We start from the raw sequence: 25514 nt of genomic DNA, 5'->3' as shown, positions 1-25514 counted from the left end.
ATATATTAACTGATAATATTAATATATATATATTATATATATATTATATATTCATTATTATATATATATATAATATGTTCATATATATATATTGCTCTCATCAATATTATCAGTTAATTATAGAAAAAACTAAGCCCTGGGAGAAAAAAATTCCCAAGAGTTAATTTTAAGGTGCACGAAGTACCAGCACCTTAACAGTCAGCATCTTACAAGAGCAATACATTGCTACTGTTCCGTTAAAAGACTACCTAAACAACCTCAAACCAGAAGACCTTTTCAAGATTGGAAGGGATAAAAATGTAAAGTCAAAAAGTCAAATTTGAATTTGTAAGAAACATTGGAGCACTCTTCCAAAATGAAAGTAACTATCAGCACTATCTTCCATCTCATCACAACAGTGACGTAGCTTATCAACTCCTTTCTTATCTTTTTTTCTTTCTTTTTTTTTTTTTTTTTTTTTTCCTGTTTAAAAAGACCTGATATATTTGGTCAAAGAAAAAAGTACACTCTGGGAGTGTAGGACCTCCAAGTACATCCATCCTGCAGACTGGGTTGAGATCTGCAGACAGAGGTTGAAAAGCACTTCCCTACAACTTCTTAGAATTTTGTAGATCAGTGACAGGTCTCTCAATACCAACTTAAGCACTCTGTTCTGGTTAAGGAAACTATGGACGCTTAAGGTATTAGGAGAATTTATACAGAATTCCTGAACAGATATCAAGACTGAGAAAATAGAAAAAAACCAGCAGATACTATTAGAAGCAGGCTGTTTCAGTTTTGTTTCTATTGTTGTTTTTTGCTTTGTTTTTTTTTTTTTTTTGATATATAAATGAAAGGAAATTAGACCTAAATTTGAAAACATTAGAACTCTAACACCCAGTAGTATCCTGTTTATCTGAACACTACCTTAGGCCTGTACTTTGATATAAAAATTGCTGAAAACTAGCTATTGTAAGTTGCACTGTTAAAAAACACGTCTAAGCCAAAGACATATTTCAGGCCAACATTTAGTTACATTGATGGATTTGAAACCAATGCAACTATGCTGTCTAAGAATCACTTGTTGTAGAACAGAACAGTTATCTAAAGAGTACCTCCAATCAATGAAGACTGCTAATATGTGTCCAGAATTAAAATTCAAAAGCTTTGTATTTTCACCTACTGTTGAACTTTGGACTCTACTTTGTTTCTACCAAATTTCAAATAATACAAAATATGTGATTTTGTCTATACAGCTAAATTAAGATTATCAGAAGTGGTCCCTCCTAACAGAGAATTGCAAGATATGGCTGATCCTTACAGGAAACATGAATCTAGTTTAGGATTTATAATACACACTGAAGATTTCTAGTCACAATAATCAATGGCTTATTATATGCTTAATGAATTTTGTGACCTTTAGGAAAGCATATGCACCTTAACCAATTTTGCTGAGTTTAATAATTTAAACTTGGGAAGGAAACATTTACTTGATTCAACAGAGATGAGAATATTTAATCTGCCTATGATAAGTGACATTTTATTTATTTGACAGGAGATCAGTCTTAATTACAAAGCCATTTGTCTCTCTCTCTCTCTTTTTTTTTTTTTTTAATACAGAAATGTATTAGAAAGCATCTGCCAGTCACTGGGCCTAAGGAACAGAATCAATACTCATACATTTGCATGATCACTGAAATAAAAAATTTAGGACAAATAATGTTTTCTGAATGTTTTCCACATTTGAATACAACAGGTCACATGCTGATGCTTCTTCAGTTCTCTTCCCTGTTGCCACATTTCATTATAGTAACTAATTTTTTGAGAGTATGAACCAAGCATTTCATGTTCACGTAAGTTGCAAACACTGGAAATCAACAAAAAAAGAAGCTCGCTATTTAAATACCACATAGCTTCTTCCGAAAAAAAAATAATAAATAAATGCAAAAAGCAATAACTCCGCATTCACTCCATGACAGAAGTACTGTCTGAAGGATTACAATCAAAACCCAGACTTCATTATTCTTACAACACCAATAAGAAATACAACTCTAAAAAGTATTATCAACCAAGGCTTACTTCATATAAAAAGTTTGTTCCTAATGAGGCATTCTACATTTCAGAGTGAATCGTTTAGCATGCTTTCAAAAGCAGTGAGTACAGGAAAGTACCTGTATTAGTACACTGATGTTCAACTGGTTGTATCTCAAGTTAGTGTTTTCTGGTATTTTCGTATTTGATCGTTTAGGAATGATTCTCTTTCAAGTATGAGATTCTAAATTTCTAATCATTTACAGAAAAGTGCATGGAAATGCATCTCAAGTTAGTAATGCTTCACTGAGTTCCAACGACTCAACTTATGCAAACATTTCTCAGATAAATATGCCTTCAAAAATGTAACAAGTAAGAAAAAGTAGCCTTATTTTCAGTCACAGCTGTGCTTAAAGACACTGAAATAAATGTAGAAAAAAACAAAAAATCTGGGCACATAAAATTATCTTTTTGGAGAACAAACAAAAATACCACAGAACATACAGCCAGTCCCATATCAGAAAACCAGCAGCCTTACCCCAGGTATAAAGGTAAAGATGTTGTATTTTTGATTCTTAATGGCATTTTTAGGGTATTTTTCTTCACACTTTTCAGGGCACCCAAGCCACACCGTCCGAGCCTTCAGCTCTTTCTTTCTTCTGCAAATGTTAATGAGCCAATCAGAACAACTGAAAAGAAAAACAAATTTGATTTTAAAACTATAAATTAGCTGTAGGTGATCTTTGTTTTCCAAACATGGAATCCTAAAGGCAAATACTTAAGAGTCTTAAGTCTTTTCATCAGAGCGAGCAGCACTGCCTTCTACACACCACAGTTCCACAGACAGTTTGATGGCTGTGAACCTGTCCTGCTGAAATGGATAACGCCATCTTCTTTCAATAATAAAGTTGTGCATTCTTGCCCCTTCCCCTGAGTAGACACAAGTCTTTATATAACTGTGTGGGTAAATACAGACCATCAAACTGATCCAGTTGTAAGCAAATACAGAATAAAAAGTGGACCATCTTTCAGTCAGATTCATCCCTCATTAGAATTGTGAACATAGTTGCAAGGCTCAGGCTACACTTACACTTGTAGCATAAACTGGAACAACAGAACACTGTAACACCTCAGATATAAACTTAGTAAAACTGCTCTAGTATCCGGCTGTGAAACAACTGTGACACCATTCATAGAAAGGACTGGCACAAAGCTAATCCATACACAAGAAAATCTTGGATGAGATGAGGTCATACCCAAAGCAATACTGTAATGGTTCAGGTGGGTTTTACTAACTTACAAGTCAAAACTATTTAATATTTCTAAGTTACAGTCTTATCAGTAACCATTGTTATATCACAGGAAGATTGAGAGGGATGTTGGCCTCAAATACAAACCAATTAACATTTACCCAAATTTTAAGGAACAATAAAGTCTCCTTGGTATTTTTGAAACTCAAGTTATCTATCCAAACTCAGCACATACTTAATTTGTTCTGTAATATTCTAAAATATGGAAACAATTCTTGTGCAAGAATATTGACCCTTCTGTGGGATTTCTGTCCCATCTACACTTCTGTGAAACAAACATGAGGAGATGCATTGGAATGTTATTCTCTGAAATTAAAAGCCATAAAAACAATGCAAGGGATATCACGATCAAGACACCTCTGATTTTCCTGGAATCTTTCATGTAAACACCTTACACTATGAAGTCAGTGATTATAATAAAAGAATAACACATCTCTATTGATTTAAACATTTATTTCAAATGCATTTCTCTAGGAAATTAAACTGCACTAAGAACTTTTTCTTTAAAAAATGTTAGTTATAAGATGTGATGCTTCCATCAATATAATGTATTTATGAACAGATGTACTAATAAATAAAAACTTTTAAGTATTATATGGTTTTATAAAAAACTTTTTTTTTTATTTGAAGGAATTACCATATTCATCTTAAACATTGCTGATGCTGCACTCAAAAACATGCAGTAATTGTTAAATAAGAACCCTTAACTTTTTGCAAATACAGAGCATCCCACCAAGTCAAAAGCTAAAGCAAGCCTCAACTGACTCTGTAGTTCTAATAATAAGGACTTCTTTTCCCTTTTTAATTACTTTTATCCTACAAGCTTAACTGCCAGCATCTTTCACAAAACAGCATTTTCATCATAATGGAAAGATAATATAAAAGCTCTGCATTGTCTGAAAGGGTCAGCTTTTCCTTATTAGGTTTTAAGTAGCAGAAACTAGTTCTGCAAAGAAAACATACTGTAATTATTGTACTCAACAGGTAGCTTCAGTAATCAGGCCAAAAGCAACACAGTGGTCATGTCACTCTTTAAAGATCAGCATTTTCCCATGCTTCTGCATAACAAATGCGTCGCAGATTAATTGAAAGCGTACAGGCCATCTTAGAGCCCAAATTAATCCGAGCATTTGATATCCCCTTCACTTCATATGGAAATGCCATTCAATGGCACCATTTTCATGGGGACAAAGTGTTTTTTGATAACAAGTGGAATGTAAATCTCATGAGAAAGAAATCAATCCAGCCCAAAGAACTCCAGAGTATTGATCTACGTGCATTATAATTTCACATGCTTGAAGAGAATTTGTAAGTTAAAGGGGAAATGATTACAGCCACAAAACCGCTGCTATATATCACAAAGTTTTCTTTTACCTCTGCTATGAAAGCAAGAAATATGCTCTTTCTGGAGTTATATTGGTTATGTCTTTGATTTGTTCAAAATCAAAGGCAACATTTGATTTACTTGTATTTTGTGAGGTGTTGTGAATGCAGGTTTTTTTTCTTCCTTCTTAATTGTAAAAACTTAGAAAGTCACAGATTTGCAAATAAAGTTCACAGTATTCAGTTCTTGACAACAATAGCCTATTGTCTACCCAAGTTAAAAGCTGAATAAAGGATTTTTACAAAATCAATTTTAATAAACACTGAACTTTGACAAACCTTCCATATTTACTCCTGCCAAGAAGCTGAAGCTTTTACAATTACACAGTAACCATCAGATGATTTTTTTTAATTAATAACAAAATCTACACAATATAAAATTATAAAGTTGAAAAGTTAGATGAAGAATTTCCTGTCCTAAAAATGAATTTAATCCCAATAATGCAAGACAATAAATAAATAAATAAATAATGGACTTGGGGGGTTGTTTGTAACAAGTGATTTTGGATTCAAGAAAGATCTTTACTGAGAATGCAAAATAAAGCATGGACCATCAGAGCTTCACTCCAGACAAATCCATATTATGTTGTCTTCATCTTTCTAACACAGCTTTGAAAAATTTACAATATAATTTAAGGCACTAAAGGAGGATCTGAGTGTGAAAACTGAAATTCAAACTTCACCTAGTCTCAGGTATGAGATATTAATTTCCACAGACAGGGAAAATTAAATTCTGTTGAACTGGTTTCAGATGGCTGTGCTGAATCAATTTGATATTTCATTTGATATTATACTAAGAATGCAGCTCACCTTAAGTAAGCAAGCATATTTCAGTTCTTTGCAGAAGACATATCACAATCCTTTCAGTTCTAGCTGGATGGACACCTACACGCAATTCTCTACCAAACTGATAGCTTACACACTGCTTTTACGACACAGTATAGTAACTACATACATAGCAATACAGTCAGTAGTCTCCATGTCTTCTATACAATCCTTTGAGTGATCCTAGGAAATTTAAAGAACAGATAGGCAAGTCAAAATCTCTAGTATTCAGTGGGTCCTAATAAATTTGCATAAAGTTTAATATGTGTAACTGTTCACACAGAATGCACCAATGACAAAGTCTGAAGGTGCTTTCAGCCCAGAAAAAATCTCCTTAAGACCACAAAGGGTATCTACATGCACAGAAGTGCTCATCTAAGGTGAGGTTTTTGTATAGTTTGATTGGACCAGTAGATAAGATTTCAAATTTTCTCAACTAAACAGATCTCTGCATCTATCTTACTGGAGCATCCTCTGCCTGCCAAATTTCCTACTGAAATTCCAGGCTATGATTTGCTTGTTTTTCAATAGTATTAACTTTCAATGAAAAAATATCTCCCATCACATCCAGTTTCAGACAATTCCAGTGTGATTTAAATGCCTCTGTGTACAATTCAAGACTAAAAGGACTCCACTATCTATCAAAATTCAGTTGAGTTAATCAGCAATGCAGAAGACAAACTCCTTCAAGGCCTCTTTTTCTTACAATTTTCTTACAACTGCAATAGCAATAGTGTATGTATAAAGTATAGAACCATAGCATAATTAATGTTGGAAAAGACCTCTAAGACCATCAAGTCTAATTCCCACCAACTCATATCCACCGTGTCCACAAAATCATGTTCATAAGTATTACACCTACATGTTTCTTGAACACCTCTAGGGAAACAGGCTCTAACTACTTCTCTGGGCATTGTGTTCCAATGCTTGACCATTCTTTCAGAGAAGTCTTTCCAACTCAGAGTTCCCATGGTGCAACTCTTGGCCATTGCATTGAGCCAAAGGAGAGGGAACAGCAGAACACTGACAGCAGTGATATTTCTTGTGTAAAGACTGAGGGGAAAGGGTTACGATGAAACATACTTCCACTCACCAACAGGGACATGCACTTACTTTGGGCCTCACTCCACACTGAGAGACCCACACCACAGACACCATGCTCTGAGACTCTGAGCTCCACAGACATTCCAGCACCTAACCCAGGTATACAGTGTCTAAAGAAAGAGCATCTCTTGTCCAACAGGAGGCAGCTGAAGGAAGTTTACAAGACAGAAGGCTACATGAAACTCCCCAAGTAGACTCAAGCAAGTTGAAACTCAAATCCAGTTCCTATGAAAAGCTCATTTTTCTACAAAACACAAATCTTCAGTATTCTAAACTGACATACAAACACATCATCCACAAGCCACTGACAGCACAGAGAAGTGAGAGTGTAGCAAAATAATTTATCCACAATGCATTTTCCCTGCTTTTTTCCTTCTCATAAATCCAAAGAAATACATCTTTTTTGATCTCTGTTTAAAGCTGAGATTTAACTATCAAGTTTTAAAATAAAACTGGAAATTCTGCAATTCTCATTATCAAGACTTTATGAAATTTCATTGATGACACATGTCCCCAAGAAATCAAACAGTCTTTCAAAGCACTTTCAAATATTAAAAACGTTGCTTCCGAAAATAAACTACATATATCAACTATCATTCCACTAATTCTGCTTCCATAATTTCTTCCTGTTACTTTCTGACACTTATTCCTTATAACAAAATGTATATTTTTCTGTTAAAAGATCACAGAAAGAATAAATAAAAACATTGTTTTTCTATAAACAATAAAGCTGTATTAAAAAGTTACTTCATATCTAAAAGTGCACAAAACCAGCTTTCAATTGGTTACATACAACAGCACTGTAAGGTCTCTAGGAATTTATTAAGTGCCAAGAAAACTAACCTATGAAGATGCCTATCTTAGGCAATACTACTAAGGATAGTTAAACACTGGAATAGGCTCCCCAGGGTGGTGGTTGAGTCACCATCCCTAGATGTGTTAAGGACCGTTTGGATGTGGTGCTCAGAGATATGATTTAGCAGAGGGCTGTTAGAGTTAGGGTACTACGGTTAGGCTGTGGTTGAACCTGATGATCTTTGAGGTCTTTTCCAACCTGAGTGATTCTACGACTCTACAATTCTAAATAAGTTCTAAGATCACCTGCTAAAAGAAAATCTCATCACTTAAGTTAATTGAAAATACATCACTTGTTGCAATGTTTTTTATATAATAATTTTCAATTTTTATCATTAAAGATGGAAACATTATTTTTAACCGCCCAGATTGGAGTAATTGGAAGCTTTCTAGCAATTCATTAGAAAGTTACTATTCCAAGGTAGCTGTGTACACTGGACTTTAGCACAAAGTTTATAAATAAGCAAATCACTAGAGCTAACTGGCTGTAATTCACTCTAAGACCAACCATTATACACATTACTTAATCTTTAAAGCTGAAATTTTAACTAATCATTAGTTAATGAACTTTCCCTTTTCAGCAATATGAACAAAATCTACTTTTTTGAGGTCATTAATTTGTTAAGTTAGAAAAAAAAAATAAAAAAATCAAGGACAGTTTTAACATCTTTTATTCTGTGTGGGTTTAAGTATAACTGACTACCATGCTTGTATATTATGGACCTGGGACTATTATAATTTCAGTATCTAATCTCTCTTAAAAGCCTCTTTTCAGTTTCTTTCAGCAAAGCACACAGGAGAAATAAACGGCAGCAGTCCCATGGAACTTTTATTAACAGTTAATAAATACCCTAGTAGAAAAAATGCAGGCAAAATACTTAACAGGTAAACAACAAGCAAATTACAGTGTTTTCTATGATACATGTAGAGCACAGGGATGCAATCAGTATTTACTTAAATCACTGACCAGTTAAATAACTGTTTCTAGTATGAAACAAACCTAGTGCAAAGGAACTTCCAGCCACCACAAATAAACCATTCCAAGCCTCTCTTTCTCTGCGAGATTCTGGCTCTTGGGAGGGTGTGGTAATCGCTCTCATCATTTTCAAAGCCTTCTTCTGACATCATTAGTGGCATTTCATCCAAATGAGCGGACTCATCTTCTACTTGATATCTGTAAAAATGAAATAAAAACACTAAATAAATAATCAACACATTTTGTATTAGCTGGAATCTCAAAGTACTAAAAGGTAATTGATGCTATATGGAATTACATTAGAGAGAGATTTTCAACCTAAACATCTCGTATTTGTCCTAACACATCAGCATTTGCATTACAAATAGTAACACAGCAAGAAGGTCTGCAATCATCCACGCACTGCGATACAAATTGTTTGCTACTGAATTTGTACATACAGAACTGCAGCTTCATACTTCTCAAAGGATTCTTTGCAAGATTTTGCTAAAATAAAAAGAATTTCCTTAGCATGGTTTATACAGATGCAAATAATGTGAACTTTCTCAGAAGCATAAACTTCGCACATCCACTGAGTTTTTTGAACTTGTTGTCCTGATATACCTATGTCTATTTCTACCTACATAGACCTGAGCCTGAATCTGTCCACCCATCAGACTACCAGCCTTAGTCAATAAAACATCAGTTACTTCTGTAATTCTTGACAGAAATATTCAGCAAATCAAAACAGATTTGCCTGCAGACCTATGAAAACAACACGAGGATAGTAACAGTTCCTCTTCAGAAACTATTTGCCCTTTCAATTTTGCACTTGTGCAATGCCTATTAAGCCAACATAAAACATCTGAATGTTTGATAAGGAAATTCTATGGAGAGTATGTAAATTGCACCAATTCTTCAGTTTCTGATGACTCAACTGTATAAAAATATAAAAGAACTGCACTGCTATTCAGGTTTCCTGTTATAGGCCATTGAAAGAACTACTGAGGTTATTAGCTGGAAGAAAACAGTGCAAAGATAATCTGCTTGCATGCAATAGCAAAATAACTGATGAATGTTAATAAAATAATACAGAGATCAACCCCTACAAACAAAATGGTCAGAAAGGCTGACCACAAGGATGCTTTAAAAAAAACAAACAAAAATATCAAATCCACACAAAAGAGGTTTGGGGAAACAAAAAGCCACAGAAAATACTTTCGGAACTATTACTAACAGTAACCCCTACAAAAATAGGCAAATAAAGGTTAAAACATGGCAAAAGCCTCCCAGCTGAACTTTACAAACAATGCTGTTTGCAAAAGGATGCATCTGGTATTTTTCTTAATATGGCCATCTGGCAATACTTCTTTGATTCTTGCTATTCTAAAAAGTCATTAAGAAAAAAAAGAACACAAATAGCAGTTATTTACAGGTCACAAGGTATACTACACAGAATTATATGGATTACTCTTAAACTAAACTGATTTTAAATGCTCAAATTTAAACAGCTAACAATAAAAATTAGTGCTTAAAAACAACCTTATTACTGCCTGTTGGATTTCAGTAAGAAAAGCCTGTGTTTAAACTGGCTCACTGTATGGGAAACTGTTGATCACAGCCTGAACCTCTGATTTACCACCTGAGGCAAGCAATGAGTCAGCTGTGGGAACACAGGTGAAGGTAATTCAGCTGTGCTACCTGAAGGGGTGGAGCTTGGCTCCACCTCTCCCAGATCTCATTTAAGGGCTGACCACCACTAAGGCAGGATTTCTTTCTCTGAAGAACACTCCTGCGTGGAGTTTACTGTGAGCATTCAACACTGGTGAACATTTTTCACTTATCGTAGATTATCTTTCAATCACAATAAACATTCCTATGAAACATCTGTTTAACCTCTGTTTACCCACTGTCCATATAATTATATAGCTATATATTTGGCAAGCCAAACAGACATAATGTCTTCTTTGTGGGTTATTTATAAATGGGTCAGGAGGAGAACATCACCCTGTTAAGACAAAATGAATCTTAGGCAGATCCCAGGATTTATGGGTTCTCCCTGCTATCAACTGGCCACTGTAGTTGAAAAGTGGGGTCCCTTGTGGGTTATGGGGAGTACTTTCACATTCCACATGACAGAGTATTTTTCAAGGATTAAATAAGGATATTTTGATTATGAAAGAACAGCAGTTAGCTGCCTCTACAGTGGCATGGCCACTGTTAAATGCCTTAAATCAGGCAGAAATCAGAGCTGACACTTTAGAAAATGAAAATCAATTATTGAAAGACTGTATTGAAACTCAGAACAAGAGCTTATCATACTTATGGGGAAAGGACCACCCTTACATTCCCCAATGGTCCAGGTCAATGGATTTCAACGGATAACAACCATAACTCTGAAACAACAGACCTGGTCAAACAAGAAAATAAAATCACTAAAACCGATTTAGAAGAGCTGCCTATGATGGATTCCTTGGAACTCTGTCCTGTCATAACCCAAAAACCAAAAAAAATTCAAGATGGACCAGCAGGGGTCTACCCTGCCCAAACACATTTTCATGTCACTGCTTGACGGTACACAGCAATAGAACTGATGGATCTGGTACAACAGTTTTGACAGAAACCTAGAGAGAGTGTACTGACCTGGCTATTGCGCTTTTGGGATTTGGGGGCAGAAAGTGTTATGGTTAGTGGACCTGAAATATCTAAATTAGCCACTGTAACTGTTCACCCTGCCCTTAGGCAGAGATTATATGGTGGTACCCAGTTTCCAGATGAAAACCATTCTATTTTAGATTGGTTAATGGCAGCATGCTGTATGGTTTGGCCAAACAAATCAGACATACCATTACATGCAGGGTTGTGGTTCTCCATGGAGGACCTTAAAATTATACTCAGGAATTGGGTATGAGGGAGGCATCTATGAAGATACCTTTGACAGCCCTGATATGGTTAAATTCTCAGTGGGAATGAGGGACCTAATTTTACAGCAGGCCCCTTCCCACATGTATGGCACTCTAGTTTCAATATTAAATCCTCTAGTGGCATCAGAGGCGGTGGTCCAGCAGGCGGCTCAATTAGTAGCTGACCTGGGAGAAACAGAGTGCCTGTGGACTAAATGTAATATTCAAATGTTAGAAGAAGCTGAAGTTCTGCTAGTAATTAAAACCAAGAGGCCAGCTCCACGAGCCCCTCAATCGGGACCCATAAGGGTGTCCCGAAAACAGATGTTTAATGATCTTATCAGGGCTGGTGTTCAATTTGCAAAAATTGATCGTCAGCCCAACCATGTTCTCCTTCAACTGTGGAGACAGCTGAAGGATCATAGTATCATAGTATCACAGTCTCGTGTGGGTTGGAAGGGACCTTAGAGATCATCGAGTCCTACCCTCCGGGATTCGAGCCTCTGTGTAGCAGAGCAGCATTCTACCACTTGCGCCACAGGGGAGGATTTGAACCCAGGGTCTCCAGTGTTGCAACGTGGCATTCCTACCACTTGCGCCACCGGGGCACACAAAATAATCAAAAATTCCAAAATTACCCTAAGAAATCAAGGGTAAGCGTTATAGAAAGAAGGACAACAATAACATGGAATTTAGAGGGCTTTATTGTTCCCATTAGAAAGAAGAAGCTGCCTCAGGTGTCTCAGGCTACAATTCCCAAACCACCAGAAGCAAAAGATTTAGGCTTACCCCAGTTCATGGTGTGACAAGGGATGTCAGTCCCCCTAGGGCCTCCAGATGGGACTGGAGGCCCTATGTAGAATTAACAATATTCTGGTCCCAGAAAAATGTCCAGAGGGTTATGGCCCTAGTTGACACAGGGACAGAAACATCGATAATTTATGGAGATCTGACTAGATTTAATGGCGATAGAGTAATGATTGGAGGTTTTGGGGGACAGACCATTCCAGTCACCCAAACCTGGTTAAAATTGGGGGTTGGGCATCTCCCACCCCAGGAGTATAAGGTGTCTATTGCCCCAGTCCAAGAATATATCTCTCTATCATGATAATTTTTCATATGAAACATCTGTTTATCTATTGACTGTATAATTGTATAACTGTACACTCACATTTAATGCTTTTATATTCTCCCTTGGTTAAGTTTGCTAATTGCATTATCACAGTTACTCACTTCCCAATACAAAGCCTTTCTCTGCACTGTATTTTGCTTTTAGACATCATAACAATTAATGGTGTAACACCACCCTGTGAAATCACTATCTGCCAGCTATACTGGAGCAAGCAGCAACAGACCTCTCTGACTTACATAACTTGAATAGTATCCGATTCAAAACTAATTTGCTTTATATACAGAGCTAACAAAACAAACATGGCTAATGTCTCTCCTGCTGGAGCATACTGATACAAGACAATTAAGAGAAACACTCCTGGCTGAGAAATATATCAGAGATCTGCTTAGTATTTAACGCTACTGTAGCAAATGTGGTGATATTTGTAGAACACACCAAAGTTCTCATTGTAATCACTTACATATTTCTTTGCCATAATAAACAATTATTTTTTCACAATTGCTATCTAGTTTGCACTTTTAAATATGGGAACCTCACCAAGCAGTGAAGATAATGAGCATAAGCATCTGACTTCAAAATATAGCCTTTGAACTGGCAAGCAATTTATTCTGTTTCAAAAGTAGTTTTGCTATTGTGCAAGAAAATTGTGCTTCAGTATTTAAAAACAATAGGACAATGAATAATGCATTTTTCCTAACTAGGATGAGGACAAAAATTTTTATGTCTTTGTTACCTAGTGTTTTTCCACACTTAATTGCCTCAAGAGTGGATTTGCCTTGAATGACAAATCAATTAAGTGTAATTCTAGAAACTTTTATTAAAATAAGGAAGCACAGAAAGAAACATGAATAAAGCTGCCAGAGCGAAGACATCAAAACTCTCTGCATGGCTGCTACTAGATCAAATATGATAACAACTGTCTGACAAGAATATGGCTTCCTATGAAAAAAAGGAACATTAACACTGAACAATTTTCAACAAAATCTAGCTTTTTTTTCATAGGGATTACATTTAAGAAACTTAAGCTAAAGGAAATCATATACAAGCCTGTTTAAAAGCTCTTGTATATGAGCATCTGCTATGAAAACAACATCCCAAGTCATCATTTTGCTTTGATGGCTACTTGCCAGAGTTCTGCTTTGCTTCTGCTCATGGCCAGTAAAATGATATGAGAGAGAAGCATAATCTGACCCAGCTCTATCCTGTGCTATTGTTAGTCATTCCTCCACAGCCTAACCTATGTGAACACCTCTCAAGTCTGAGCATAAGGATAACCAAATCTAGAAGGCGCAGGAAAAGGAAAAAAATAGAGAAATGGGCAGACTCAATTCAGACAAAGAGCAAGAATTGTTTAAAGAGGACAAACCAACAAAGCAGCAACTACTGTATCCTGCATTTTGCACTGATACAGACGTTCAGATCCTGTTTCATGACATAAAGACTTAAACTTTCCACAGCAGCAAGAAAGTTTTCATTAAATACACATTTATCTATAATCATGCTTACAATTATAGATTCCTATATAGGTGCTCCACAACAGCTCCTCTCATTCAAGCATCCAGTATCTTCAGAAAGTATTTTCTTTGCTACAAGCTACATGAGACAAATCCAATTACACTTTTTTTTCCCCCACCAAATATTCTTCAGTGTTTCTAAAGACTGGAAGTTACTGTTTCTCTTTAATTTCAAACACCTCTATGATGTACTCAGCAACAAGTTTGGTTGCATTACAGAGTTGCATTCTAAACAGACTGACAGAAGTGAAGCCATCTGCAGGTAAATACATGAGATCTGAAGAACTCCCTTTAACCTCTTCCTCCAAGACCACAGGAATGCTTTCTTCAGAAATACACAAAAATCTACCAGAGCTTGTCAGTGTTGCAGCTGTAGCTCTAATGCAAGCGTACCCCTACCTAATCTCACTACCAAAAATCTCTGAATCTGAGTCCTGACCTAATAACAAACACTCAGAGAACGCAGTCCTGTTAACAATTCCTACACATCATCAGGGACAGGCCTGTTAGACAACTCCGTACAGAAGAGGACAAAAACCACAGTAAGATCAATAGTTAAAACATCAAAATACACTTTTACACAGTTTTCAGGGAAGCTGAAGATTTGTATACCAAATAGTTGTATTAAATTTCAACATATAACTTTGCTTTTGTGACCTTACATAATAGAATCGTTAAATGTATTACATATTAATCGTAACATATTACAGCACTCACATTATGGTGCACATTTGTCAAATGGACAACAAAACAGGAAAAAAAAAGTACTTCTACTGTAGGTAAGCAAGTTTATTAACTGAAGTGACTAATAGCTACTGTAATAAGCCAAATTAAGGTGCCCCCAGCCTTTAACAAGCAACTCAGTTTCTGGTAAACTGTAGCGAAGCACTTTGGATCAATCACTGTAAGAAAAGCACAACAAACCACACACTATTGACTTCTGTCATGCAGAAATAAAGAAAAACCTTGTGCCTGTTGAAAAAAAGGTCTAAATGCAGACTACACAGTTACTACCTTCCATAGGCAGCCATTCAAAAAATGGCTTAAATCACAGCTAACTAGAACCGCAGGTGCCACCAGACAAAGCAAAAGCTCTGAATGCCATTTGCCTCCCCTCTCACCTAGTCCACACCTCCTTGCCAGAGATGTATATGACAGAAGCAAATACAAGAGACACGCATAAGGAAGCTGCCATTTAAAAACAGACAAAAAATCCCACGCCATTCCCTACTCCCCTTTCCTCACCTTAGAAAGCACTACACATGCCCTAACAGAATCAACATCTTTTTTCAAGCCAAGACAGGATGAGTGAATATCTACTTAACAAATAGGTATGACCAATAACAAAATAAACAGCGGGACCTGAGGAAATATCTGCATTCGCTAGAACCCTATTTTTAATTAGTAAGGTACATCATGGATCACAACAATGGGGCCATTTTATCACTGTCACTGGGGATTGCTATTGACACTGCTTGATCAATTGTTTTTCCTCCCCATTCTAAGCAATCCAAGTGCCTGTCCGAGGAACACAAATCACTGTATTTGGATACTACAGACAAGAATCAGGAAGGCATGCAAATATTGGGTAAAAATACAGCTGGAATACAAACAGCCTTAAATATACATTTTAAACGTTTACTGCACCCACAGCCACGTGTTCATTGTAAAGGATAGTCATCACCCGCAATAGCAGCAGCCTGACCTTCACTGCTGTAAGTACTCAAACATTTCTGTGCCTTAATATAAAAATTATTCTGATTAAGAAAAATCACTCTAAGAATAATCACACTCAAGATCATTTATTTGTCTGTGTGTGTAAAGTATATCACTAGTGCCAAAAAAACAAGCATTTTCCAAACATATGATTCTAAGCAATATTGAGTCAAAAACTTATTAGAAAAATTACTGAAAGTTACTATGTCATCAAAACATACTATTGCAGATGGAGTACAATTTCACAGGTATGATATTAATAAAAATGTCATTGTATGTAAAAATACTTCACAGTTAATACTGTGAGCAACTCTACTTGTATGTACTTTGGTTACCCATGACACTAAAACAAAGATTGCTCTGACAAGCAAAAGCCACAGAAACTAATATATGACAACATACACTACATAACTATGTAAAAGCTCCAAGAGCATTAACGTAAACCAAGTTGGCTCTTCATAGGTTATACATCAAGCTGGTCCAACCTCTTCCCAGACAAAAAAATACCAGAATCTAAACCTATCCAAAATCTCACAGGTATCCATCCCAAAAGGTAATATTAACCTATGAATCAAGTCTACAGAAAACAGAGCATCATCCAGTCCGGGACTGCAAGTATGACTAATGAACACAAGATATAAATTGAGGAGCAAGTTTAAAAAATAAAATAAAACCAATGATAACTCATTTTTCTAATAAAGTGTTATTACTTTGTAACATGGGATAATGTTGAAAACAAAGACCCAACAAGTATGATATAAAAACAACATCCTAAGTGCAAAGTTGTCAACCATGCTGCCCTGATGGAAGAACCAGGACTAAGAGGTGGCATCTCAGAGACAGTCTGCAAATGACTTAGTGACACAGCTCCAATCAAATACAGTGAATCTGTCCAAAACCATACATGAAGAAAGGCTGACAACTAAAGACAAGAAGTCCAGCTTCAGCTGCTCAGTTTTCTTTTTATTTATTTTGAATTGAAACAAGTTTCGCCTTGCAAAAGATGAAAAGACTTTAAATTTCAGTTAAAATCAATACAAATCACTGGGACAATAGTTCTCTTATAGAGCAAACATAACAGCATATACAATAGACCTGCTCTGTAAGAATGGCAAAACAGCAGCAGATGATCTTTAGGATCAAAATCACTGTGACCCTCCTAAATACAATTCTACAGCCATTTCTTTGCCACATACTCAATTCTTTCTCCCTTACATTAAAAAAGTGTATATGTATATATGTACATTACAATATTTGAATATATCAACATAACATTGAGCTTTATATTTTAATGGGTGCTCATTTACAATACATTCCAATACCTGTGCATTAGCTAAATGCAAAACACCATCAGGAACACTATTTTTGGTTATTAACAGTTAATGACACTTCTGGCACATATGGATGAACCTTAGGTTACACTCATCTGAAATTCATGTAGTTACCAGTTCTCTGTCACACAAACAAAAACAATAATTAAATAACAACAGTTCCCTAAAACCTGAGTTCTCTATCAGAAGAGAAACTACATAGAGGCAACAGCAGTTGATCTGCTCCACTACTTGTTTTACTGCAGCCTCTTGATGCATCTCCATCGTGGTCATTCACAAGTACACTATCATGACCCACATTACACATAATCATGCTGGAGGATTTCTTCATTAGAATGAAAGGTTTTTTGGAACAATGTGGGCATGCCTCTGAGTACTTGAAGTGTAATTATATTTATGTACTAACAGACACAGCCGGTAAGACCTCATACTCTAGCACCAACTCAGCTGTCCCAACACCTCACACTATAGCACTGCTAGACCAGAGGCAACATACACTGACAGCAACAAGCGCAGGACACCTTAATGAACTAGATGACTTGCTTACAGATAAATGAGGGTTGAGCACTGTTTAACTCAGTCAGCTTCAAAATTCCCTCCAGCTTCTTGATTTATATCCATATGTAAGGTAGATGGACAACACAGAGCACAGCTATCTTCCTTTCTGTGCTCAGCTGTTGCTTTCTCCTAGGCTTCTGACTATACAAGCCTAGCACATAAGACAAGAGCATTATTCTCACTGCATTCGTACTGATCCCAGGAGCACTCCAGTCCTCTTTTTCCCACATGGCATAAAACCAAATCAAACAAAAAAGAACCCACAGCAACTGTTTCAGATCCTTTGTGCTGAAAGACAAAGTGTTAATCACAAAACAACAGCTTTTTTCTTCCTCCAAGCTTTCTACAACTATTACAGTATATATTACACACTAAAAAAATTGTTAATTATTAAAATATAGACAACTGCTTATGTCAAAATAGATTTTCCTAGTTTCTAACAGTAGCACACAATCAGTTTCTGTTCAATTCTATTTAAAAGCATGTGATCTCAGGTGTATAGCATTGCAGTTCCTTAGATGTGTGAAGAACACATTCCAGCTTTAAAATACATGCTAATGGTCAAAACAGGACTCTCAAGTACTCAAGCACAGTAGAGACACACTGGATGAGAAAGAATTTCTCCTTACTGCAGAACTAACAACAGCAATGATAGCAGACTCCTACATGCTGCCCAGCTTAAGCAAAATAAGTCACCCTACAAATTAGTTCTGAGGCCACTACAGGTAAACAACTGCTTAGTTGTATTAACTCAAGTTGCCAGTAGCAGGGAAATCAGCTCAAGCTAAATAACATTACTGTGCTAAAGTTAAGGATCTGTGTATAAAACTTGCAAAAGAGGCAATGTAAGAACTGTAAATTCTTCACTGAAAAGAAAAAATTATGACAAGTTTCTTGAGAGCCCAGAAACCTGGATTAATCTTGAGATCAAAAAACCACTTTAATTAGTGTCCATCTCTAGATATCTTTAGAAGTACAAATTATGCTCTTTGAAACAAAGACTGTATGTATATGTGCATGTGATAACTTCCTGCCTATCACACCTCACTTCAACACTCACACATGCATTTGCAAAAGCAGGTGCTTTGCCACAGCTTACATAGGAATGCAAGTCCTCTTAGAAGTCAGTGCTGCTGAGAAAGGTTAGAAAAGCAGGATGAAGCATTCAACAAGGGCTTAGGAACTGTAGATCAATTATAACTTTAAGTTATAAGAACTACAAGTTGTAGCAAAACTAAATAAAAGGGGAGAACTTCAGACATGGGGAGGGCTGAGGTAATTCAAGAGCTCTTTGCTTCAGTCTTCACTGTCAGTCAGGCTTCCCACATCTCTTGTACCCATGTACATTTGAGCAGGGGTATGGAGAGCAAAATTCCTCCCAGTGTAAGACTGCAGCAAGTCCAGAACTACTTTGTGAGGCTGGACGCATAGAAGTCGATAAGGCCAGAGCAATATCCATTTCAGGAACTGACTGATGTGGTTGCAAAGCAGTTCTCCATCATATCTGAAAAATTGTGGCTGCCAAGAAAAGTCCCCAGTGACTCCCATGCTAAAGAAAGGGAGAAAGGAAGAATTAAGGAACTAGAGGCCAGTGAGCCTCACACCTGCACCTGGAAAGATCAAGAAGCAAATATGCCTGAAAAAGTATCAAGGCACACCCAAGATGAGGACGTGACTTAAGACAGACAGCACAGCTTCAACAATGGCAGATCATATCTGACCAATCTGGTGGCCTTCTAAGATGAAGCAGCAATATCAGCAGCCAAGTACAACTGATGTCATCTACCTGGACTCATACAAGGCCTCTGACACAGTCCCAAACTATATCCTTAACCCTAAATTGGAGAGATGTGGATTTGAAGGCTGGACTATTCGGTACATTAAAAAACTATTTGAATGGGTTTTGCCAGAGAATGGTTGTCAGTGGCTTTATGTTCAGGTGCAGGATGGGCATGAGTGGTGCCCATCAGGGGTCTGTCTTGGGACTGGTGCTCCTTAACATCTTTATCAACAACATAAACCGTGGGATGAAGTATGCCCTCAAAAAGTTTGAGGAAGGCAAAGCTAATCAAATGAGACAGAGGGGGAAAAAAACAGATCCATGATGAATATGTATTTCCTTGTCAGATCTTACAGCTTATTTAATCTGCTTATTTGGTCAAGTTCAAGCAGTTTGTATATGTAACAGCAATTACTGGGTTAAAATAAATCTCTAAAAAAACCTATGTACCTATATGCTCTATGAACTTGTCATACATCTTGTAGTATTTCTCAGTGCTCCAAAGCTACAATAGAAACACCTGATACCTTTGATGGTCTAGACTAAGGTTTTCCCTACAATTACCCTCCCCCTTCCCTTTTTCTCATGAAGGGGACCATCTACTAAAAAGCTTACAGATCCTGTGAAGAACCTCCCCTGCCTCAATTCTCTGAAAAATAGGGATGATTGATGACACCGCCTTTCCTCAGAGCAAAGAACAGACCTACCACAGATTGTCAGACATTCAAGTACTAAAGAAAAGGAGAAGACAACTACAGCAGACTGTCCTATCAGAGGACTTCCTGTGAACATCTGCAAGCTTATCTGGTTTAAAAAGAAAATCAAGGTGATATTATTTAAACCTGTTTTTAATTTCAATTTTTTTTAAACCAGTTTTCAATCGTTTCTTCTGTTAATTACTCCATACTAGCAAATCTTCTTGTTTTAATCCTGATGAACTGATTTCAATAATTTAGTTTAGAACAGCAGTTATTCTACGCTTAGAAAGTCCATCTGCTACAGCCAGCAAGCCTATTCCCTCCAGTCCCTGCACCTGCATTCAATGCCCCATAAGAACCGAGAGAAGAAAATTGCCTCAAACAACTAAGTCAACTAACTGCAACCATTTCCAACACCTCAAGAGCACTGTCTAAAGGACATACACAAATTACAGAGCAAAGTGCTTCCCCCTGAACGATGATGGTACGTACCCCTTAGAGTTCCTCAGGAAAACAGGAAGGAAAGAAACATTCAATCTTAACTCGGGAGCAAACCTTTGAATGAGTTTCTTCTATGTCCTTAACACCCTCTCACCCCAGAGTACAATTTAAGAAGCCTAAGGTCAATTTTCACACTCACACTTTACTCTCTAAGACACAGCGGCTGTCTCACAGCGTGTTTACTAACGATGCCCATAGAAGCCCCCTAAGGCGGGCAGCCCGTCGCCAGGCGAGCTACCGGCCACGAATACGACCCACCCCGGAGCAGCCGGCACTGGGGCAACCCAGGCCGCACAAGCGCGACATGGTCCAGAACGCATCCTCCACAGAGGGCCCGCAGCCCGCCCGGCGCACCGCTGGGGCCGCCCTAATCTGCGGCCGGTCCGGGAACCGAGCGGGACAGCCGGCACCACGCAGGCCTCGGAAAACAAGGGGCCGCCGGCAGCCCTCATATTGTCCTACGCCGGGTCGCCACCCGCTGTCAGAGACCGGGCGGGCGGTACCCAGAGCACGGCGGGGCTGGGCGAGGGGACGCCAAGCGCCTCAACCGAAGGTGTGGAGCCGCGGGCTGAGGATACGCCCACGCCGCCCTTGCCCGTACCTGTTGTGCCTCTGCGCCGCGGAGGCGCTGCTGTAATAGGCCGCTCTGCGCTGGGCGCTGCGCGGCACCGGGTGCAGAGGGATCTGATCCGCCATCTTGGGGGCGCCGCGCCGCGCCTCCCCACCGTGCGGCCGGCACCTGTGACGTCACAGCCAGCACCAGCTGACGGCACGATGGAGGAAGCGCCGGAGGGGCGGGGACCGCTGTATTAAACAAGGGGTGGGACTCCAACAAGGGGGTGCGGCCTTCTGGGAAACCTGGAGTTCAGGGCTGGGGTAGAACTGCAGGGGATAAAGCCGAAGTCGTTGTCTAAAGGCTGCAAACAATTGTTTTTTGACGTGGTCAAGGTAAACTGCCCTTCAGCCTCCAGGAGGTAAAGCCCGGTTGCCATCTGTGCTGGATGTCAGCAAATATATGTGTATGATCACGGATGCAAGCACTGAGGATTCACAATAACTGTTTTCTGCCATTAAACAGATTGATTTCATGAGCAGAGGTTTCCATGTGGAAGCGGGCACTCTGTAACTCAGGGATAACAAACCAATCTGTGGTATTGCACTAGGGAGAGATCAGTCACCAAAGGAAAAGCAGGGTGTGTAATATACAGGAGTTCACAGACAGACCTACTGTTGGATGAAATCCTTCCATGTGCTGAAATGGGCTGCTGGGGGAAGCAAAAGGCCATGCACCATCACATACATGGCCTTCCTGCAAAAAATAGAAAGAAGGGAAACAAATTTATCTTGCCATGAATATTCAAGACAAAAACAAAAAAAGTAAGTGGTCTACCAGCAAAAAAAAAAAAAAAAAAAAAAAGTCTTTCAAACACATTTCTCTAAAGGAAGACAGCAAAATATACCCTGAGTGCAGAATACGAGATTAACCAAAATCTATGTGATAGAAGCTTTTCTTGATTATATATACTTCTTCATATTAATGGAAGTTCCTGGGGTCATCTTTCCCAATTGAAGTGCTTAGAACTTTAGGTGACAGCACAAAAAGAAGTGAGAGTTCTACAATCATCCTTCCACAACATACCTTAAACTCACAAGATTACAAATGAAAAATAAAATTCACAAGGGAAAGAAGACTTCACTGATTTTACAGGATGCTGAAGCAAACACATTATATGTTAACTAGACCAAGATTTTTGGCAGTGAATTACTGATTATGTGAATTACTAAGGTCATAAGTGTCTGCCTTCAGTTTGCTAGAGTGCAGGCTTCATTCCTTTTGCTTCTTGGATATTCTCATGTCACAGTCTGAGCTTCTCAATCAAGCTAATTGCTTTGTTGCATCAGTATTTTTATACGGTAGTAAAAGCCCTTAGATTAGATGCTTTGGTTCTGTGGCATCTATCATCATTCATTTCTGCCTCTGGACTGTCGTATAATCCTGCCTTATGGTTTTGTGTTTTGTTTTCTTTTGTCCTTTAGAGAAAATTCTTAAGTCTTAGAGGATTTTTTAATGTAAAATTAAAACTTTAGCATGTGATATTTAGATGTGCATAACATACCTGGCTACATTTTAACAATTATGTCTCATTTTCTAGTTATAAATCCAGCAAGGTCATGACTAAACTTGATCTGTGCTTTTCTGGTCGGGCACCTGAGGCAAATAAATGTTTCTATATTCATTGACTAGTAAATACCAAACCACTGAACATCTCAGTAGTATGTATTTATGATAGTACGTAAATATAATACTATTCTGAAATCAACTTTCTGTTCCATCCTTTCTATAATTCTGTTTTGCATCTTTCTGAATTTACAAAACATTGGCAGGGATCCAGAAGGTATGATTTATAGATATTGTGAACTCTTTATTTAAATAAGAATAAGCTGGGATGGAAGCAATTATGCATTTGTTGCATGGGTATAGAGCCTATCTGTAACTTGTGTTGCCTGTTGCCCTCAGAGGATTATTTTATAATATTTTATACTTGTCTGCCTTTCTACTTCTACCATGAATGCTCAAGGTTAGGTGTTCACTTCCTCCTAATCCTGTGCATGTACTCAGTCTGGGCTAAGGTAGAGGGAGGAGACGAAATACCATTTGAAGACAATTCATTCTACGCTGTTGTTCTTGAAGCCAAATGTTAAAATCAGTTATACTAATGTGAATCTGCATGAGTACTGCTAAAATCAATTGAATATATAGCAAAAGTAATGAGTTTCAATTAGGATCATATAATGTTATGTGAAACCAAATTTACATTATTTTTATCCTAGGTGTTTTCTCACCTCATCCTGCAAAGAACCTCACATTTCCATTTTAATTGGGGAACTTGTATTCATCACTGATGATCCATCTCAATATCTGCCTTCAAATATTCAGCAAATTGCAAATCAGTCCAAGACACCTAGAGGCATAAAAAATACCTGGAAAGACCTAAGCCAAGCCACACACTGTGCAGGTAAGGATCCTGTTGATTTTATAGGAAGAGCTGAAGGCAACAAGAAAGTTTAAACAAAATAATTTCTTACACTGTCAGAGTGAGGCAGAAGAATACATACAAAAAAGAGGGAGCTAAAACAGCTATAGGTATCAGTTTTAATAATTCTAATAGCAATGCCTCCTTATCTTCAATCCTTATTAGTAAGACAAAACAAAATAATTCTTTCTATGGGAGAAAAACAAAATTAGAGATACTGTTTTCTCTGTGAGGATCCTTGTTTTAAAAGATTACTGCAGATAATGAGGCCACAGGCAACTCAGTTACACAGCAAAATCAATAGGTTTAGAAGGACCAACAAAGGAAAAACAATCATAGAGAACAATACTATACTATCAAAGCAAACACAGACATGATAGGTAATAGGAACAAAACACTACTTACTGTGTTGTCCACATAACTAGAAAACAAAAAAAAATATATTTCTATACATTGTTTTTAATATTCATGGCATTCAGTGTTTGTCAATTAATTTGTACTCCCAACTGTTACTTTTCTTTCAGACCTTCAAGGTCTTCTGTTTGGTAAATATCAAATCTCTGCAGCTCTGAAAGATTTACAGTCTGCTAAATCTCTGCTCATCCTTGTTAGTCCATCCTTACGAAACTGGGGGTCTTGCACAACTGGCCTCACGCTAACTGTGTACCGCCTTCAGCTGTACTTTGTAAAGTAATTATTGAGGAATATAATACCAGAAAGATATTCTCTTCCAAATAAAGCAGCAAAATCATAGCTGTGCTGTTTTGGGGATTTTGCCAGAGCTATGTTTTCCAGCTAGCATTAAGTTTGACTGGAAAGGTGTTTTCTTCAATTCATTTGGCAGCAGATGAGGCAAAAAAAAAAAATCCAAGCAAGCCCTGGATTGCTTAAACCAAATTGTTTTGGAAACAAAGATATGCTTCGGTGGCTTCTGATACAAGTAAAAAACATGTCTTTATTTAAGCTATTCATTTTTGTTGATAAACAAAAAGGATAAAAATAACAGTATAATACTGATTATTTTACTGAGCTTGTACAGTGTATCTTCAGTGAGAACCATCTAGTAACTGCTCATAGTATCTCTCCAGTTATATTAACCTTGAAGTTAAACATTGCTTCAATGTGCATTAAAAATCCAATGCATTTTAATTTCTAGTTAGCTTCTAAGGTACACTTTCTCATCCTTACAATGCACTGAAGTCTTACACAAGACTTTTCTTTATAGTTGGAGAAAGTAAAACCTTAGGCTCAAACTTGTGAGCTGGACTAGCGACATTCTATCTTGTGAAGCCAGAGACTAGGCAGTAAAATGTTTCCATGATTCCTGGTGCAATATCAACAGCAATGCATACCAGCAATTGGAAAGGACACAAATTATTTGAGTGATCTCCATGGGTTTATTTTAACAAATTCTATGCTGTTGATATTTCAAATAAATAAATACAGCTGCTTTAACTCCTCCTTGAAACAGAGAGAAAGTGCACACATAGATTAATTACAAATCTTATGTTGTTTCAGAGATTCTGAAAAGGTTATGGAAGGATAAACAAGACCTAAGCATAAAACTGAGTATCCACTTGTATTCTCTGCTTTCAGACTCAGTAGATCTTACTTTCTTTTGCAGTTTTTATTACAAGAGTGCCTCAAGTCCCCAAGTTGAATTAGGGGACTTTATTCTGAGAACTGTGCAGAAGTGGATAAAGAAAAAAGTTCCCAGATTACAAGTGACAAAATACATTGTGTCTTGTACTGTGTGTTTCAAAAATCAAAAATGAATTACAGTATCCTCTTTCCCATGTATATCCTCATGTCTGCCTTTAGCACTAGCTCAGACTCATAGCAAAAAGGTTTCTTGTTCTCCTAAGAGAGTATGTACATATGTACAACTGTAAGGATGATAGTCA

General features: G+C 37.4%; 1 protein-coding gene and 1 long non-coding RNA gene across 6 annotated transcripts in view; one reads left to right on the top strand and one right to left on the bottom strand.

Annotated features, from left to right (window-relative positions):
- The window catches only part of ATP9B (ATPase phospholipid transporting 9B (putative)), a 152317-nt gene extending 130983 nt beyond the window's left edge, over positions 1-21334 (bottom strand). For 3 of the 5 annotated variants that reach the window (XR_001553320.1, XM_015854785.2, XM_015854784.1), the window contains exons 1-3: positions 21177-21334; positions 8488-8661; positions 2549-2699 (exon numbers count right to left, since the gene is read on the bottom strand). Coding sequence is in view for 4 of the 5 variants with exons in the window: in XM_015854785.2 (XP_015710271.1) it covers positions 2549-2699; positions 8488-8661; positions 21177-21271 (420 nt within the window). In the remaining variant the exon portion in view is untranslated. Of the gene's footprint in view, positions 1-2548; positions 2700-5658; positions 5712-8487; positions 8662-21176 lie in introns of those variants that run through there. The other 2 variants (XM_015854783.2, XM_015854786.2) reach the window with 2 other exon arrangements.
- A 42-nt stretch (positions 21335-21376) lies between these two features.
- LOC107309754 overlaps positions 21377-25514 on the top strand; it is a 30044-nt gene continuing 25906 nt past the window's right edge. The window contains exons 1-3 of the long non-coding RNA XR_004306141.1: positions 21377-21549; positions 21654-21952; positions 23408-23592. This is a non-coding gene — a long non-coding RNA (uncharacterized LOC107309754). The remainder of the gene's footprint in view (positions 21550-21653; positions 21953-23407; positions 23593-25514) is intronic.

The sequence above is a fragment of the Coturnix japonica genome, chromosome 2 (assembly GCF_001577835.2).
Source record: "Coturnix japonica isolate 7356 chromosome 2, Coturnix japonica 2.1, whole genome shotgun sequence".
Classification (NCBI taxonomy): domain Eukaryota; kingdom Metazoa; phylum Chordata; class Aves; order Galliformes; family Phasianidae; genus Coturnix; species Coturnix japonica.
This window is presented reverse-complemented; position numbering and strand designations above follow the sequence as displayed.